Raw genomic sequence first — 20,725 nt, 5'->3', positions numbered from 1 at the left:
CAAGCTGTGCAGATCACTTCTGCACATCCGAGCGCCACGGAACCTGGATGTTCACACTTCCGGGTCTGCGGTGGTCGGAAACCGAAGCGGTCACAAATGGAGACGGTCGCAAACCGAGGTTTGACTGTATAGGCAGGAAGGAACACATTTACCTGAGAAGTCCCTTTGCACTCAATAGGGCTTACTGCTGAGTAGAAGTGCCTGAAACTGAGTTCGTTAGTTGTGTTAGTCAGCAAGCAACACAGGCTGGATTTTCCTCTATTCACTGAGCAGGGGCTGTTGTGAGACACTCTTCCTTTCAAAACCCATAATGTGCTATTCCTCTTTCTATGTAGGCACTCAGAGCCATGGAGGGCTACAACGAACAAAAATTTTCAATAGCATTGTGGAAGAGTCCTTTGAAACACAAGCCTCTCCTACCAATTCTAGTTCATGACTAGTAGCACTGCAGTGGTGGTTTTGCTGGGAGAAGTGTTGCTCTGTGCCCTCATATCCTTAGGTCATGTGTGTGTGTGTGGGGGGGGGGGGACAATCATTTTTGTATAGTACTTCCTAAAAGAATAGTCATGTGGTGTGTTGTAAAAACACCAATTTATTGCTACAACACTAGCATATAGACGGTGCTTAAAAACCTGTCTTGCTCTGCTTATGGAAGTCATTGTTACAAATTTCTGATTTAGAACCACTTATTTTAATTCATTGCAAGATAATAAGCAGCAGGGTTTCTAATTAATTTTTAAACAGAAATCCGCACTCAACCTGTTGAATAATTCAACATGTTGTACAAACTAAGTAAATTAAATGCCATAAAGACATCGAGTTGGTTTAGAGGCCATGTTTCCAGTCCTCCAAATCTTACTGTACACTGTACAGTAAAGAATCAAGAGCAAGACCTTTGCTAACATGCTCCCCCCACCCTACGCACAGGACCAGTTTAATGAACATTTGATCCTCCCATAGTTTGTGTGAGCCCTCCAGACTTGGGCTGTAAATCACAGTTTGTTTAGGGGACTTCCTGATAAAATAATAACTTTTTGTTTTTTTAAGTGATCACATGAGGAAAAGCGTGAAATAAGCATGACTGGATATGTTATGTCTGAAGCATCCAGGGGTGTGTGGATGTATAGGCATTTGGAAGAACGCAGCCCTTAAAAAACGCTTCACAGTTAGAAAATAAAATAGGTACTGTATAGGTAAGAAATAATGCCCAAAATGGAGCACAAGCGTGCAAGTATTTATGTACAAGTGGAAATGGAAAGCATGTACCTAAGCAGTCCAAGTATATTCAAAGCACATGTTTTCTACATGTATTTCTAGTAATGTGCATATTTTTCAGGTACTGGGTTAGCATGCATGGCAAGAACTTGTCAAAACTTGTCAAAATACTATGACAGTTGCACGGAACACCAGAACGGGGAAGCTTTTTGTTGCGTTGCACATAAGAAGAATCACAATTAAACTGCCCAAAGCTCCAACACCAGTACTGTCTAAATATCGTGACAGGAAACCTTTCTATCCCATCAGTAAATATGTAATACTAAATTAAAACACAGGGGAGATAACAAACATGCTGTATTTCACAGCTCATGATTCCTCACAGTTATGCCAGAACCTCCCTGCCCCCGCCACTCAAGTGTTACATTTCGTAATATCCTACATTACAAAGCACATTACGGTACTATATTTTGAATGGTTTCTTCAAAAACTTAGGCCCAGTATGAAAATCTTAGCTTCCCAGCTCAGGGATGCCTCTGCAAGAGTGTTCCTTTTTCTCTTCATCTTCTGACAAAGATGGTTGTTGAACTTTTTTTTCTTTCGTCTAAAGCTACCCAATGATTTATATGCCAAAGGTGCTTTCAGTCCAGACACAACAACAGCAGCAAGGAGGTTGTGATACTGCTTCTAAACACTTGCGTTTTTCCACAGATGCACAAACTTGCAGTTTTAGCTATCTACATCTACTATTGATACAAAGAACAGGCATGTGGAAAACACAACAGCTTATTTTCTATCACTGATTGATTGATTGGATTTATATAGCGGCCTTCATCATAAGATCTCAGGGTGGTTCACAAGAACCAAGGTAAAAGAATAAATAAATAGTTAAAACAAAAACAACAACCCTCCTCCCACAAAGACATTTAAAATGCTGTAGAATATTAATCAGCCAAAGGCTAGAGAAGCATTTGGCAAAATTATAAAAGGAAGATTCAGAAGACAACATGCATGATTGCAATGCATAAATAGCAGCTTCTTAGAAAGGGAAGAGGGTTATGTTGGAGAGTCAGGGTTTTTTCCTTCTACCTCAGTCAGGTTCCTAAATATATGTGGATGAGAATGGCATGAGCAAGAGGGAACTGTAAGATGGCTTGCTATTGCTAATGTAGTCTTTATCCTAGCAGAAGGCTAAGTTTCTTTCAGGCAGGTGTCTATAGAAAGAGACAACTTGAAAGGATATAGTGTTCTAGTAACAGACTAAACTCAAACTAGGCTGGTACCCACTGAGAGAAAAATGAAAGCACAGAAGGCAGTAGGGGTGGCAATAAAGGATGAAGGTCAACTTCTTGCATTGTACTTAATATGCAATGCCTGAAAATCAGGTCAAGATTGCACAAGATAATCTCATGAGCTTTGCAGAAAAACCAAATATGCTCACATCCTTTTTCACCTCATACCTCACTCAGCAGGCATATCCAAAGCACACTCTTAAAATGGTGGTTTTTTTGTTTTTTGTTTTGCAAAGGATATCTTTTGAAAAACAAGGCTTCGAGGAAAGGCAATATTTCTATAAAACACTGGGAGTGGGGAGAGGAGGAGTAAGATTTTAGCAACTATTTCTGCCAAGTCCTAATGCAGCAGTAGCTTCCATGCATTAGTTATATCACTATGGTGTTATATATAAGCCATACTCGTACATAATATTGGTTGCAGACCTGCAGAATGTGCAGTGCTTATTTAGCAAGAAACTCCTGTTCAGAAGCTGTTCCCATAGGTCCCCCTGAGCTATCCAGCTTGCATAGCAATGATCAGGAGTCTCATCAGCTCTACTCTTCAACAACCTTCTAATCCCAAAGAGGCTTCTGTTCCCTCATCCCAAACTTACCCAACTCAACCTACATGTTTCCCCACTGTGGATGCTTACTGTAAAATGGCCACATTTCACATTTCATTTACATAGCGTCATTGCCAAATCATTGTCCACCTGTGTCTTCCACATGCTACTTCTATCTCTTTTTCTTTTTACCACAGAAAAGCTTCTGGTAAAGAATGGAACAGGAGCACAATATCAACAGCTGATTGCAAATCTTCAGTCTTTTCCAAGAGTCATAGTTTTTACACATGCAGTAATACCTTTGACAGCAAATCTACTGATACTTGGGTGCTCCTTCTCTATTTGTGATTCTTATTATTTATTATTTATTAGCACTAACAGTTAATGCACTAATTGTAAAACTAATTTTGGAAACACTTTGCTGCCACCATTTCAGCCATTTCTGAGCTTCAGATCTGTTTTAATAGTAAACCTTAAGAACAAAAAAACAAAAGTTGTGTTCCTGGAGCAATTGTGCAATAGTAATTTAACACTGAAATGTGCTTCTTAATAAAAATGCACATCGATTTTGATTGAAAAATGGTGTGCTCATGCTCACTGATCCTTCATCACCCACACAGCTATGTCATGCCCACAAGTGTGGGCAGAACATAGCACGATACTTACACCCACATCTCTATACCTCCCAAAGTGTGGAAAGTCAATGGCAATTCTCCTTGTAGCTAACAGTGGAAAAACAATTATTAGAAAGCCCTAGAATATGCCTGCCTGGAAGCACCCATGAGAGGATTCCATCTCATAGGACTCCTAAGCTTTGCACACACAACTCAATGGAAACAGGCACAAAGTTGAAAATGAATCCCACCTTTCTTCAGCCAAAATCACATCAATGTGAGAGAACAGAGGTCTTCCCAACAACATACAAAGGAAAAAAAGGGATAAAACAGACTACCTGATGACTGTCCCACATACAAGCTGGAATCATTTATGTCTCCGCCATCATCCCAAATATACTGGGTGTGAAGGATCTTGGAATCTTCATTCTCCTCGCTGGAAAAGCCCGAACCAGGCGAGGCTAGCAGGGCATTGGGGACAAGGTCTGGTTCTGACACCTCCAAGTTTGGCTGTTCGCTGGTATCTAGAGACTCTAAGTGAGACATTGCTGAGAAATCCACGAAGGAGGTTGAAGTCAGACCTTCAGTACCAGGATCTTCTGAAACTGCACAATAGATGCACAAAGAACCTACAAACAAGAATGAGAGCAATATCAGTTTTAGTAATCATACAGAACCTCGAAGGGGAAAAAAAAGGAAATGGAGCTCTCTCTCTTCAGAAAATGGCACCCAAAATGATCAAAGATCTGGAGCAGGCATCCCCAAACTTCGGCCCTCCAGATGTTTTGGAATACAATTCCCATCTTCCCTGACCAATGGTCCTGTTAGCTAGGGATCATGGGAGTTGTAGGCCAAAACATCTGGAGGGTCGCAGTTTGGGGGTGCCTGATCTGGAGCAATGTTACAACATTTCAAGGAAAAGATGAGTAAGGAGGGGAGATTATTGAGGTGTATAAAATTATGCATTTGGGGAAAAGGTAGATAATATTAAAACCTCTCTCATAATATTAGAACCAATGACCAGCCAATGAAGCACAATTTTAGAAGACTGAGGACGTACCAAATGAAGTACTTCTTCACAAAGCACATAGTTGAATTATGGAATTCATTTCCGTAAGAGTTAGTGATGGATATCAGCTTGGATCATGGGCATAGCCAGAATTCTCGGGGGGGGGGGGGAAGAGAACCTCAGTTAGCTATGTATTTTTATTGATTTTTATTTATTGGGGAGGCAGCTGCCCCTCCCGGCTACGCCCATGACTTGGATGACACAATTCATGGAGATGGGGGTTATCAATGGCCACCAGCCATGGTGGTTATATTCTACCTCCAATGTCTGAAGCAGAATTATAATCTGGCAGAATACCAGTTGCTGGGGAGAGTGCTGTTGCATTCCAATGTCCTGTTTGCAGGCTTCCTGTAACCATGTAGTTAGTCACTGTGGGAACAGAACGCTGGACTACCTGGGCCTTTGGTCTGATCATGCAGTCCATACATTCTCTCAAGAACAGCCTCTGCCTTTACAGCAACATTTTTCCTCACTTTGGTATAACTACATTACCCACAGCGATCACACAAAAGTGATGAATATACGGTACTCTCTGGGGGAAGAACGTCATTTTCAGGTATGAAAACCACAATGCATCCACTGCAGGGAAAATTATATACTGCTGCAAACTAAAGCAACCTGAAAGAACCCTTTTAAACTCTGCACAAACCAGTGGGTAACTATGCATGGATCTGCATTGAAAAATGACTGCCTAGAAAGCCCTTAAGCCTTTTTGAGATAAAGCTGAAACACTGCAGATGAATGCATGAACAATCATTTCAGTGACAAAACCTAGATGTTTCCCATTCTCATCTGCAAACAGAGGGGTGGGGTAGGTAACAGTCTGTTTTGCATATTCATTTCATAGCCATAGTGACCTCGGAAACAGATATATTTAATGCACTAAGGAAAAAAGGTACACCCTTGCAAATCCAGATAAATTCCCCCACCTCAAATTCCTCCAGAGTCTGGGTCCTGGAGTCTAGCAGTGAACGAGACACCAATTCTGAGGCTACAGTACTTATCAAGCTAAGGAGTCAAATTGGATTCCTGGCTCTGAGCACTATGCTGATGATTGAGGGACCACTAAACCTCAGGTTGACAGGCAGGAGTCCACTAATCCAACTCTCACAGCACCAGAGCCCACAGAACTGCAGCTAGGACCCTCAAGAACACTTTCACCTAGGTTTGAGGAGCAAGTGCCCCCCCCCATACTGTACCTTGCCAGTTGAGTGCTGCCAGGAGCACAGCAAACAGAAAGTTATGATACACAGAACTGCCTACCTTTTGGCCAAAAATCTGGCCCTAGTCTTCCACAAGGGGACCAAGCCTAGGAGAGGCACACTGGAGGCAGAGCCACAAAAGAGCTCAGTTCAATGCAAGCCATGTTGTAGGAAGTTGCTCACTAAGAGCTGTCCTTGGTGCTGTAACAACCGACTAGCCTTGCCCTATGTGTTTGTCCCTCAATGAGAAGAGGACAGATTCTACCTTGGCCACAATTCTTTATCCTCCTTTACTGCATCTTCCTGTGAGATCTTTGGTTGGTCACTATGTTAATAGGAATTCTAAAATTCACTTTCCGTTTGCCAAGTCACTCTGAGCAATTACACCCTCAGTAACTGCCCACTCACTGTTTATTACAACTTCAAAATGTTCTAGAGAGATCCTTCATTATGAACGAGGGACTGCATTTTCTCTGCACTGCAAAATAATTTGTCCCTTTGATAAGAAGGCTTTCCCTCATTTTGACATACCAAGTTTCTATGAATAAGAGATGCATGTGCTTATCTCTGCAGGCTGAGGCAGAATTAAAATAATTCTGTAAAAGAAACTCTGTAGAACTAAGAATTGCACCTTGACCCATGACATTTAAATAACTATGCTGTCTTGATTTCTCACAATCCTTTGTTTTGTTTGTTTTTGACATGTCTACATTTAAGAGTTTGTGTTAATTGAGTGGTCGGGAACCTATAGGCTGTGGCCCTAATGACACCCAACAAGCTTCAGAGTCTGGCCCATGAGGCCATTTTGGGCCAACCACTACCACTTTTCCAGATCCTGACATCATGCCAGGAATGGAAACTTCAAACCGCAGCTTTAAACTTCAAGCCACAGCTAAAAGGAAGAACCTGGAGCGCCCCCTATTTTTCCTCTGCATCAAAGTCAGCACTTTTTGAAATTGGCATCTTTTTCTGTCACACTGCACAGCGAATTGAGAGCACACTTAATTGGTCAGATCCTATTCCCCGTGTTAAAACTATATCAAACTGCAAAGCCTTGCTATTGCTCAATACACATTACTCATTAAAATAGGGACAAAAAGTAGTGCTGTAGTTGGAAAGTCATGTGAATTAAGCAAGCTAGGTGTGCATGCACTACATCCATCTTACTCCTGGCTGTTTTGAATCTCCAGGATACCATATCTGTCTACATGTACAGAGTGTACAGAGGGGTGGGTTGGCAGCAGCTACCCAAGATAGATTAGCATGAAAGCAAATGGGCAAGTATTAAGAGGGGGCGGTGTTGGTACCCAGAGCAGTCTTTGGATTGGGATATGACTCCATAAACATGGGGGGAGAAAACAGAAGGGAGAATTTACACACTATTCATTCTAGAAACTTGAAATAAAAGGGAGTGCCTTTTTTGAGCCTTGGTCTGCAGGAGATTTTCCACAACTGATTCGTCCTTATTTTTGAAGACTTAATTGCCCTATGTGCTTTCTCATTTTAGATCAATAAAACAAAATTAGCTAAAAGAGATCAACTAAGACAAAGGCAAATACCAGAGATAGCAAAAGCATGACAGGAGCAAGCAGCACTGAAAAGTGCACTGCAGCATAAAGCAGCCAACCAAGGCATCTCTTTCCATCCCAAGGGATGGACAACCCTCACCAAGTGTTATTTGCACATAGCTGAGTCAGTCAGTCACTAAAGCCAAAACATCCCAAAATATGCTCCATTATAGAGCATGCAGCATGCCTTTGCAGGTCAGATTATATCTTGCTTGAACACTCTCAGTCTACAAGGAGAGAGAGATAGAACAGAATTGTGTCTAGGATTTTTATGCCTTCACACAGCAGCTGTCACTGAGCTATTATTAGCACTACAGCAGCATCTTGAGACCCCCAAAAGAGAGGTATATATATAAAAAAACCTTGTTGTGCTTGAACTATAAACATATGCAAGTGAGATAACACACACACTAGCTGCACTCAGAATAGACTGATCCTGTTTAACTGCTGTGGCGACAGATATGCAAGCTGACATGACTGGCATGAGTCTTTGATTGTCAAATTGAGTAAAACCACCAGCCACTCCCAATTCATCCATGATCCCAATGTGACAACAGACTCCAATGGGCCAGACAGGCAGCAAAACGCCATCAAACATACCTCCCTATCCAAGCCATGTAACTGCTTGCCTATGCTGCACTGCTGGTGGTGCTAGAATCTAGTGCTGGCCTTGAAGGCCCTAGTACTAGGACCCTGTTGCCCAGTTCTATGAATTTGCTTGTTCATAGGATGGGATAGGTACAGAGGCACAAAGAAATGAAAGCATATGACTGGCAACCTTATATGCTATGCAGCCAAAGATGTATTTGCTACAACACGTACATGTGACAAAGCTGTGGCAAACTACAGTGCCCTGGTGCATGTACCTGTAAGATAAACATGGCTAAAAAGCACACGTTTACTGCATACCTATGTAACAGTTTTATTAGTACATAAGCCCTCCTAGATCTGCTGTGCATATATCTGTTTAAAAAATGAAAGCGTGGATTGCTAAGACCATGTCAAAAATGCCTAACAGGTTAATGTCTTAGACACAAGATTCACCTTCTCTTTCCTTCTTGAGGAACTCCCATCAGTGTTACAAAGAAACCCAACACAGATTCCTGGGGAAAAACAGTGGCAAGGTTGCCTCATACCTCTTTATAAGGTAAATAATGTTCTGTTCCTTGAACGCTGAACTAGAGAGAGACCAATTGGCCACATTGCATAATATAATGTATCCTATATTTAAACCAGTGGTTCTTTGGCTTTTACTGTAACAGCAGTCATTTTATTACCAGATTATCACACAGCTACATTTACAATGCAACCCTAAGCATGTTTACTCTGAGAAATAAATTCCATTGAGTTCAACAGAAATGCAATAGTAAGTGCGTTTAGGATTGAAGCCTCAGCCAAGAAAGGTGAGGAGGGGTTTACTAACCTCCTGGTTGAAACTCGAGGAGCATGAACTCTTACACATTGGGCAAGCCTTATACAGTTTCATGTCCTATCCATCAGTATGTTGGATACAAAAGTATATCTCACTCAGTGATAGAAGAGGAAGGGATACAAATGATTATTAACATGACCTCATGAATCTTAATTTCCATTCATCCAATTCTTTGGTACCAATTCAAACTTTATGGGTTGGATTCAATGTTATTTCTACTCAGAGCAGACCCACTAAATGGACAGTACTTCCCCAGCAACCTAAGGCTCCTTCATCTCGTCTCTCTTTGCTCCACCTTCTTCATTTCTCTGACTGTTCTGGGAGATCAGGGGGAAGGCGAGGGAGACTCCCTGGATTCTTCTGCATCATCTGTCTCCTGCCCACCCCCTTCCTGCCTCTGATTCTGGAATGTTCTCTGCCCATCCTCTTCCTGCTCACTAAACCCTGTTGCCTCTTCAGCTTGACACCTCCTTCTTCCAGTCTGCTCCCTCTTCTCCCTCTGACCACTCATCATCATCTCATCACCAATCTCCTTCTTCTTCTCTAGGGGCTTCACAGCTGGAGCTTCCCATTACCACTCTGCATCCAGCCAGTCCATGACAGTTGAGTAGAGAAGTTGGGTGATATGATTCCACTAATGAAGGGTCTTTATAATTGTAAGGTTGGCAGTCCGCATGGTGGGGCGAGCTCCCATTGCTCTGTCCCAGCTCCTGCCAACCTACGGTAGCAGTTTGAAAGCATACCAGTGGGAGTCGATAAATAGGTACCGCTGTGGCAGGCAGGTAAACGGCATTTCTGTGTGCTTCCGTCATGGTGTCCCTTTGTGCCAGAAGTGGTTTAGTCATGCTGGCCACATGACCCAGAAAGCTGTCTGTGGACAAACGCTGGCTCCCTCGGCCTGAAAGTGGAGGTGAGTGCCATATCACGTAGACAAATTTGATAGTTTCCAGGTTGGTGGCAATAAATCTCCAGCTAAGGTATCATTGTACAGTTTTTAATAATAATAATAATAATAATAATAATGTATTATTTATACCCCACCCATCTGGCCAGGGTGGATTTGATTTAAATCAATCTGATTTAAATCACGATTTAAATCACTAGTCAGTAAGGCTTGATTTAAATCATAGTTTTCTACATAAAGACTAATTATTCCTGGTATAACTTTAATATGCAAGTAGATGAAGATTTTTAGAATAACAACTTTTCATATTAGTTTTTTATCCCCAGTTTAATGGGTTATTCATATTTGGACAACTTAAAAATAATCATTACCTTAATAATAACAATTTAAATAGATTTATTCAACTGAAACAATAACATTACAGCATATGTTATTTGCTTAAACAAACATCCATGTTTGTTAACTAATTTGGCTAAACAAAATAATATATTTTAAGAAACTTAGACTGTCAGCCCAGCCTACACATGAAAAACTTAAATACTGTCCACTCCAAACAATCAGAAAAATATTGTTTCTATTCTATTCACTGAACTTCTTGAAACTTAGCACTGAAGGGGTTGTTTCTGTATTCATAGGTTTGTAGAAGAATAGGATTAAGGTCTTTTTCTCAACTCTGTTCATGTTATAACATTTTTGCTGTGAAGAAGAGGCATGTGATCTCTGTTGAGTCAAATTCAGTTTTGAGAACTGCAAAAGTAAACCAAGCATCTGTGATAATATCTTGTAGGGTTAGGGTTAGGGTTAGAAAATGCCCAATAATCTTACAAAAACCTCTGGAAGAGCATGACATTGTGAATGGATTAATGGAATTTATTTACCCAAAAAATTAAACATATACAACCTTATTCTACATAATTAAAAAACTAATCTTTATTTCATGATGGAATAACCTTTGGATGGTAATATATTTTCCTCAAAAAGCATTTTATTTAAAAAAATCCAATTTAAATCAAAAAAATCGATTTAAATCAAAAAAATCCGATTTAAATCAAAAAAATCCGATTTTTTTGATTTTTTTAAAAAAATCATTGATTTTTATCCACCCTGCATCTGGCTGAGTTTAGACATATATGGGACCATTAAATCTTTAAATGTTTTATAAAATACTGTTGGAGAACCCACCTTTAGATTTAAGTACCTCTTTTTCTTCTTCTGTAATTGCCAGTGGGGCTTACTTCCGAGTAAGCATATACAGGATTGTGCTGGAAACGTCTCTCATGTCTACTGCCTTCCCCACGCATTCTCTATAAAAGTCCTAAAGCTTAAAAATGCGGTCACCTGTGAAGAGCCTGGCCTTCAGGGGAGCTAATCCCATTAGTGCAAGAGGTTGTTCCCAGCAGTTTGTTTACCCTCATTTAACACTGAACTGTTTACCCAGTTTAAACCCTTTAAGATTCATGATCCAGTTTACCAGGCTGGGCTACCATCCTCAACCAAAGAAAAGAAATGCTAGCCAAAGCACAAGAATTAGCAGTTGTGAAAGTATCAGCAGTGGGCTCAGTCTGACGTTTACTTCCCTCTCTGAGTATGAACTTAACTCTGGGAATTTCAAGACCTCCTGGAAAGGGAAAGCTAGGCTGAGCTGCAGAAAAGTTGCTTTTGCAAAACTTGGTGGATCTGAAAGCCAAGATTATTGGATTTGCTTTGCGGTACTGTAACTCTAATTTGCACAGCAAATCGCCACTGATGCAAAGCAAACTCAGCCCTCCCTTCTGGTGTTTTATTGCTCAAATTGGTCCTGCAAGAAGTACATACCGCTCTAACAAAACAGCGCTAGTCATATGCAAGTATCAATGTGTAAAGATTATGCTTTACAATCTTCATTACCTGCCTTCAGAGATTCTTCCCAGTTAGCAGGTTAAAGAACTAACAGATTGTGAGCTGTCTAATGCTCACTGAGCAATGGTAATGGCAAAGCAGGGATTTGAACTCTGGTTCGGCTTTATCATTGTCAACTAGGAGCCACACCAATTCTACAAAACCTCTGGTATACTACCAATACCATTGCCCTGAGCAATATCCACATATGTTTTGCCTACAACAAACCAAGTCCTTACAAAACACAAGTATAGGCCTGTATATGTGTACCTCAGCCTAGAGTGCGTCTCCTGCTGCCAAGGACATATAAGACATGTGGCTTTATGAGAGGCGCCAGTGCAATTATACAGAGATATTTGTCTCTTTGGACTTGTTCAGGGAAGTTTTAAAGACAGATAGAAAACCGAGTGAAGACTCAGTGTAGCGTTCCCTTTAATCTCTTTGTAGCCTCCAAGAGAGATGGGAACAAGACAAAGATCTCCTGATTGTACCTACAATTATGATTGGGTCTACATATCATTTGCACTTACACAGCATATTTTAAAACAGGTTTGTTCCATTCTCAGAAATTAAAACCCAAGCAAATTCCTGGGTGCCAACATGAAAAGATCCAAGGTAACCAAACACTGAGGATTTTCTAGGCCCTGGCCAGATCCTTTTTCGGATTCCCCAAGAAGGAAAGACTCCTGACTAATTCTTCTGCATTGAGCCCGGCCTCCTGACTTCAGGCATGCAAGGAGTTCGCTCTAGTTTTCCCTTTCTTTAGACTCCTTGGTGCCTTTGTACAGGAGTAAAACACTCAGTCTAAGCCTGTACAGCAGTCATCCCCAATCTGACAGCAACTCCTGGCACCCCTGACATTGATTGGGCTAATTGGAGTTGTAGTCAAAAATATCTATAGAGCACCAGGTTGGGGAAGGCTGCTGTGCAGTCTCCAGTTTACTAGCAAGGAATGCTTCTTAACAGCTGCCACCAACAAGTTATTACAGCCATCGAGAACCTGAAAATAAACACAAGCCTCAGGGAAATAACTGCATTAGGGCCCAATACTTCTCTGTTCCAATCTGTGTTCTGAGCTTCCTCTTCTAATCTGGGCAGAGTGTCCTATTCTAAGAAAGCATTCAGCAGAGCAATCTAGACAGTCTCTTCATAAAACACATTCTAGCTATCTAATAGATAAAACAATTTTATGGCTTCAAGTATTTAATACAGAGAAACGGCACAAAAATAGAACATGCTCCTTCTTCACTGCTTTGTTTGTGTGTAGTTTATAAATTCCTTGATCCTTTGTTCAGCATACCAAACAATCCAAAATGGCACCAGTTGTGTGGTTTCTAGGCTAGCCCCAACACAGAGCGCCTCAAGCCTAGCCATATGCCCTTATGCAAGCATCAGCAGTACAGTAGACAAGAGAATTTTCTGGCCTCTGTCTGAAGCCTAAAATGTGCCACCTTGCCAAGCAGATCAGACCTGACTGCCTCCACAGCCCTGGGCCAAGTAGAACTGGGCAAGTCATCATGCGCTGGAACTGCGCTATCACACCTCTGCCAGATGACAAAGTACATTAACATCAAATTTGCTCATATTCTCAGACCAGACAGAAATGAAATATGAAATTCACTTCCTTGGAAGGCCTAGTGAGTGAATCAGGAATGACAAGCAATTAACTGAGTGACAGACCAGGGGGGCTGAGCTGGCCCACTTTACCTTTCAGGCCAGTTTAGACTAGGGTTGTCATATGTCCAGAATTTCCCTGGCAATTGGCCATCAGAAGCAGTGTCCCAGCGGAAATCGCTTAAATGTCTGGGAAAATCCGGACATATGGCAACCCCTGTCGGCAGTGTTGTTTTTGGCCATTTCCCTTAAAAATAGCTCCAAAACTTCAAAAAAATAAAATATAAAATTTGATTTTGCAAAAAAAATGCTCAACAAATTTGGCTCAACCCCCCCCCCCCACAAAAACTCAACAACTTTTCTGTCCAGATTTTCACATTTTGAAATAATGGCAATCCTAGTTTAGACAGCTGTGAGGGAGCAAAGATTTGACTGTAAATTGGAGAGAAATCTTGGATGGGGTTATGAATTTCATTAAATGGAACTTTTCCCTCCATATCTGAAGCACCGTAGCTGGCAGAGTTAAACCAGACCAAACAGAATACAACACAAACATATATATATATATGTAAAGTTGGGTTGACCACAACATGGAGATTTGTACCTTTACAATGGAACCAAGTAAAGTGAAGCTGGCCAAACCTTAACCACCACGGCCAGCATAGGCGAAGCTTATTGTAAGGCATGAAAAGGCGGTGAATGTGTGACTCAAATTGCCTTCCAACTATTTAAAAGTCATATCACGGCACAGTTAGGGGGAGGAGGAGGAGACAGGAATGAGAGGAGCTTTATCACAGTTTTAGCGATTGTGGGAATCGCTCACAGAATTCAGCTGGCAAAGTGGGTGCAGCCGAGGTCAGCTCTTCTGTAAAAAATGAGCTACCAGGGAATAAAAAGGAAATCAAAATTCTGCGAACAGCAGCAAGAAGACTACAGCGGTAGGATTGTAGCATACATTTTACACAGGATGGCTGTCAAAGAAAGGGAGACTTGTTCCTCAGATGAACAGCTGTGGCATGGTGGTGGTGGTGGGGAGCCCATTCCCAAAGGACAGCAGATGCAGGGTATCCCCAAAGCAGCGACACAGTTAACAGAGCAAAGGACAAAACTCCAAGGAAACACTAGGCCAGTTGTAGATCCAAAAGGAAACCTATCAGGAGCAACCACCTGTCGGGCAGGGGGACTGAATGACTCAGGAGGCTTAGTGCTGGAGCCATGTCAGGGGACTGGACTAGACAGAGGATGCAAAGTGAGACTAAGCTCAAGAATCCAGAAATGGCACGGAAGAAAGTCCAGGGCATTTTTTGGGGGGGGGGGCAAGTTGATTAAAAGCCTGTAGAAAGGATGCCAATAGGCTAGAAACTGAACATCATTAAGGGATATGTATGGGCAAAGGGCCTAGAAGTGTCATAAAGTGTACAGGCCTACACTGAAAAAGCCACGTGTTGCGCAGAACAAACACACTTGCCAGCACACCATGGCAGCCTCTTAAGGCCTAAGCATAGAGGGATGAAAACAGACCTGAAGGTTGCCAATGCCCGTGTTAACTTTCCCATTTGAATTAATTACGATTGCCCGTGGCGTAACACTGAAGCACAGCTAAAGAAGCAAACAAGCCAAGCCAAGCCAGGCAGCCAAAAGAGAGGGACTAATTGGTTTACAGCCTGCCATATGGCAACCCCAGAATGGGGAACACACTTCAGTGTAATGGAACGTGAGTGTCACTGACTAGAATGTAAGAAATGAGGTTACACACAGCACAATGCTGAAAAGCAGGAGAGCCTTTGACAAGTGAGTTTCTCTGCGAAATTATAAAGACAGACACACGCACAGGCATCTGGCACTGTATTCCTCTCTACAACTTTAGCACTCTCGCCCTGAAACCTCCTGGGCCCAGCTGTGCGAGTCCCCAACCTTTCTGAGATCGGGGGCCGCATCTGAAAATCTGTTACAGAAACCATGAAATATCTATTTCTCAGAATGTACCCCCCAAACAGGCAAAACGCCTATACCCTTCTCCTGCCCCCCCAAAATGCAGACAAAAAAGGTAGGCACTCTCCCAAAACAGGCAACCCTCCCCCCACAAAGCCTGCAATTAAATAAATAAAAAGAATCATAGAATTGTAGGGTTGGAAGGGACCCCAGGGGTCATCTAATCCAATCCTGCCAATGGGGGTGTCTGAAAGCATCATTCAATCCACAGAGGCTATGTTGTGGCAGGGAGGACCCCAGCATTATTATCATGTGGCAGTGCCATCCTAATCCTCTCCTCCAATTCCTCCTCTTAGCTGACTATCTTCATAGCCACCAACCAAGGCAATGGTACTCTGCAGTCTGTCCAAAAGATGGACTTTTTGTGGGCTGCTCAAAGTGGCTCTTCAGGCACAATTGGTTCAATGTATAATTATAGTATCTTTTCCCCTACAGTATTTCATTGTCCCTTTGGAATATGCTTAAAAATACAGCTTTAAGGTGTTTCCCCTCTTCCTTCCCTCAGCCCCATCCATACAAATATAGAACCCAAATCCTGAAAATGTTGCAATCTTTGTTCTGTTCTAACAAAACAAAACAAAACAAAACCCCACAGTATGGCATAATGGTTGAACCTCTTAACTAAAATACACCCCCAATACTCATTGCTAATGTCCCAAATTTAGCTTTCCCCCCTAGCTTGCTGAATTCCCTGACATGTGGGGCTAAATTGGATTTCTCTTACATTGATTTTCTGTTTCCAAGTGAAATGTGTCATACAGCCATCAAAGTAATAACCAACAGGACCTGAGAAACTCAGGTTCAGTTTCCCACTCCCACTGAGTGATCAGGCACTCTCCCAGCCTGACCCAGCTTGCAGGACTGTTTTGAGGACGTAATGGAAATAAATAAACTATGCACCCCACCTTGACTACCTTCAAGGAAAGGTGGATGTAATCATAAACAATGCATTAATAAATAATAAAAGGAGTCCTATAGTAAGCATATACTGGAGAGAATGCCACCACACACAACACACACTACCTCCCAACTATAATAATGTAGGGCTAAAATGTGCTAACAACATGTCCTGGGTATGAGAGAAGCAGCAGGCATTTTTTAAAAAATCTCCTTTGGCCATGAGCCAGTGAGCTACAGGGGGCAAGCTCCCCCCCAAAGCTTGGAATGAGGATAAGACAAGTCCCTTTCCTAAGGGAAGACGAGGGGCACTTTCACCTATAGTCTCCAACCTACATCCACGGATGATGACCAGGAACAGAAATGCCTGTGAGGTTGGAAGCCTTGAAACCATCTGCCTTCCTACTTTCCTCAGGGTCACGCCAATAGGAAGAGAAATAAAGCTCTTTCCCCACAAAACAAACAGACAAAAACCCTCATGCCAACATCAGCACATCCATCTGGCCCTATTTTCCATATACACTGAAAGAGTCAGATTACAAGAAGGATTTGAGTCTTCTGCTAATAGAAGTTCTGTTGGATAAGTGACTAAGAACAGAAGCGTCTTTTACAAACTCATTGTCAGTAAGGATACTTCTGAATCACACATTCATGGCGATTGGGAAGATGCAAATAAGGACTCATCGGAGATATGGCTGGGGGAGGGTGTGTGGCCTGGCTTGGGTTGTTCCATTCAGCCCCCAGGTCTAAGATTCCCCACCCCATTTTTTAAAATAAAAAGACTGACAAAGCAGTTTTGGATAATTGTGAGGTTCAAGTGGATAACGTGGAGTCTACAATGTTTAGGAGGAAAGAAGTATAACAAACAAAGGCTATATTAATGCCATTTAAACCAAAACAAAAACAAATAGGAGAGAGAGATAGGAATGCAATGGTTTGGAAGGAATGTCATCTGGAGTCTCAGAGATGAATGAGCAACACTGGATAAAAAGTCTGGTGTAGAAAAAAAAGGAAAAATATTTATTGATTTATTTAAAAAGCTGGTGTGAAAGCACTTAAGCCTCTCTGCCCTTAGCCAGGAATTCAATACATCTTTACCAACTTGGTCTACGAACCAGAGCAATGTCAGAGCAGCAAGTGCCATTAAACTGCCCCAAATACATATAATAAATAAGGAATTTCCTTCAAGAGTAAAAACATTGTCCTCTGGCAAATTCCTGCCACACAGAGATACACAGTATAAAATAAAAGCCATTCTTCTAGGTTCACAAGACAAAGAGTTAGAAAATGCAGAAGATGCAGGCCTCATTGCCCCAGTTTGAGTGCCTGAGGAACAGCAGCTTTAACGAAGGTGATGGGAAACACAAATATTGGTCCACTCAGATTTTGACACAGTGACTATCTCCTACATACATTAGTGAAGAATAAATGTGGAGGCAGCAGGAGGTAATTACTGCCATACCTGAGTGTTATTGAGGGGCACAATTTTCTGTGTAAATGAACTCAAACAGCTACAGTATTCCTGTTCTTTATAGTACCGTACCTCAATATCTGTTGCTTGAGATAAAATACCTCATTCTGAACAAGCTACAAGTGAAGATTTTGCCAACTGGGGGCAAAATGCTAACCTGCTTCAGTTTATATCTGGCTTTCATTTGAGAGGCTCCCCAAAATTGTGCCCAAGCATTTGTCCAGCAGATGTTATCCAAAATAGGGAGCTCAGTCCAAAATGGTCATTTATTGATAATCACTTGAGACAGGAGAACAATGATCAGCTAAAAGAAGCATCTACCACTGATGCCCCCTGACGTACAGGCTACTGGTGGAAAAAGGCAGGCAGAGATCCCAGGGAACTTCTGTTACACATCGCCAGGGAGAAAATTTGAGGGCAGGATAGCAGTGAGTAAAGCTACAGTGGGGAAATAGTGAATCATTTATATAGTGGCTCCACACGGATTTGGTGGAACTGGTAGGCAAAACAGTACAGGAAAAATGGAACAAACTACTTATTCACGCAAATGTGTAATTGGCTTATGTTTAGATTTTTGCACCCACCCACTTCCCCAGGAGGATTAGGCAAGGTTGTGGAGGAAGGTCTGTCAATGGCTATCAGACATAATAATGAAGAATGGAACTTCCATGTACAAAGGCATTATAACTGATTACGAGAAGGTGGAAAGAAATGGGGTGGCTGAACCCACTGTGCTCTTATTTGTGAACTTTATGGTGGTATCTGGCCCCTGTTGCCCCAGTACACTGCTTCCACAACAGACAGATCTTTAACATCATCAAGCAGAACAATTCTTACAGGCAGAGGACAGCCAGAAGTAGCGCTAGAAACAAACACATTGCCAAACCATGGTTGTCTTTCCTCTGCTATTATCTGTGTTCTTTCATACAGAATGAGAGCAGGGGTGGTTCAGAGTTTCATTTTATTCCCAACTGAGTACTGTAGAGGAGGAACATTTATAATGGTTAGAAAGGAGAAAATCTGGCTACATGAAAAGTGAGGAGCTGCTTGTGGCCTTTACGATCCTTCCACCCTCTTCCAGCTATTGTTTCCTGCAGTTTATCACAGCTTAACTATATTTTAAAAATCCCTGAGTCGGCAGAAATTTTGTGCCATTCGTGATTTGACACGCTTCTTCCGCAGTCAAAAAAGCAGGTGCCTGATGAGCCGTTTGTCTTGACAAAGAAATGGTGCAGTATGAGGCAACTCCACGCTTAAGCGGTTCCTGCAATCGTGTCCGTGGTGTTTATTGGGCTGACATCCTGCTGCTCCACGTTGGCGGTGCAGGGCGCAGCGCAGATTGCACGCACAGTGTTGGAGGCTCACCCGGATTGCAGGTTTGCGCCAAGAAATCCACAATCTCAGTGGCTTCCGCCTGTGAACACAGAGAGAGCTCAGAGCCCAGACAGAGCCCTTTTGTCCATCTCCCCATGATTATTCCAAAGCATCTGACCCTGGTTCCTTCTCTATAGGAAATGAGTCCTGCACCCCTATATCTACAACCCCCCCCCGACTTTTGCTGCCAGTCTCTCATTTATTAGTAGAACATTCTGAATGCAGGATTAGGAAGCCCAGCAGAGCAATCACTTCTAATTAGGACTGCAGAAAACATAGGCGAGAGGTCAGCATTCCTCTGGCACAGACCAAGCCGGGAGAGAGGCGGGCACCCCACAGAGATTCTAGCACACCCACATTCCCAGGAGCCCTGTCTATTTTCTGGGCTAGTAGCAAAAAGCAGGGAAGCAAATGTCAGTTTGATGACCCATGATGTTGTGTAGGGGACAAGGGAATATTGACTAGTGGCACACAAGACTGAATTGATTTTGCATTTTTTAAAAATCCTGGTGTTGTTGTGTTTTTGTTTTGGAATTATAATCCCACCTCTGTGTCAACCTATGGGAAGAAACTGCTAGCAGACACCCCCCCCCCCTATAAATTTCCATTGCAAGAGATAAAGGAGCACATTCATCTATTTATTTCTAAGTAGGATGTCTATGCATGGATATCCCAAGAACCTAAAGATGAGTGAGGGCAGCTGAGATCCCGTACACTTGCAGGAAAATAGAGCATACGTAGATACATATGTACATCATTTTATTTTCATAGCCAACTTTTTCATTGTGAAAACCATGCTCAAGGCAGCTTAAAACATGAAATAAATTATGTAATTACAAATAGAGCAGAAGTAGTCATCAGTAATAAATAAAACACATGAAAAAGTACACAATCAAATTGAACAATTTCCACATACATCAAAAGAAGCTCTAAAAATAGAGATACAAAAAATTAGTATCAGCAACAGTAACACACACGCCCCAAATACCCCAACCCAAGAAGGTGTCAGTCAGGACCCCACCAGGCCAGGTGAAAAGGGGCCTGCAAGGCCAGAGAGCAGGTCTTCCAGGACTCACAGCCAATGAGCAACCTTCACTAAAGCTCCAAAACTGCCCAGAGAGGGTTGTGAAGGCACCCTTCCCTCTTTCTGAAGGAGAAGAACAATGTAATGGTCCTCTGCTAGACCTGCAGAGTAGCCGGTAGGAAAAGTGTTGGCTCGGTAGGCTGCTCAAACAACACAGGGAGCTACAGGGAAACCAATAGTCCCAGCCACAACACAGTGTTTTTCTGGGTCCTCTTGCCCACTAGTTTCCTGTTAGACTATATGAAGGAGAGTTGGTGAAGAGAAAGTATGTGGATGTTTCTGCAAGTGAAAAGCACAATCTAGAAGCAGCAAGATTTGCAATCCCAGCTACCCCTTGCCTCATGTGTGAATCTACCCAAGCTATATACATGTAAATAAGATATGTTAACCTTATTCTTTGGGGACGGCTCATTCAAATTACCGTTAAGAATTGAGAGCAAATTGCATAGCATCTGGGATCTAGGAGACCATTTAATTCTCCTTTTGTCCAATTTCAGTGCTCCCATTTTGCCTATTTATCCACAGCATCCTACAACGCTGTTCCTCACTTCAAGCACAAGGGAAGAATGTGTGC

The 20,725-nt window shown here is 42.1% G+C and overlaps 1 protein-coding gene across 1 annotated transcript in view; it reads right to left on the bottom strand.

Moving 5' to 3' along the window:
* The window catches only part of PODXL2 (podocalyxin like 2), a 52,701-nt gene that overhangs the window by 24,231 nt on the left and 7,745 nt on the right, over positions 1-20,725 (bottom strand). Inside the window, exon 2 of the mRNA XM_035106467.2 lies at positions 4,005-4,295. Coding sequence (XP_034962358.2) covers positions 4,005-4,295 — 291 coding nt within the window. The remainder of the gene's footprint in view (positions 1-4,004; positions 4,296-20,725) is intronic.

Source organism: Zootoca vivipara, chromosome 2 (assembly GCF_963506605.1).
Source record: "Zootoca vivipara chromosome 2, rZooViv1.1, whole genome shotgun sequence".
Taxonomy (NCBI): Eukaryota; Metazoa; Chordata; class Lepidosauria; order Squamata; family Lacertidae; genus Zootoca; species Zootoca vivipara.
This window is presented reverse-complemented; position numbering and strand designations above follow the sequence as displayed.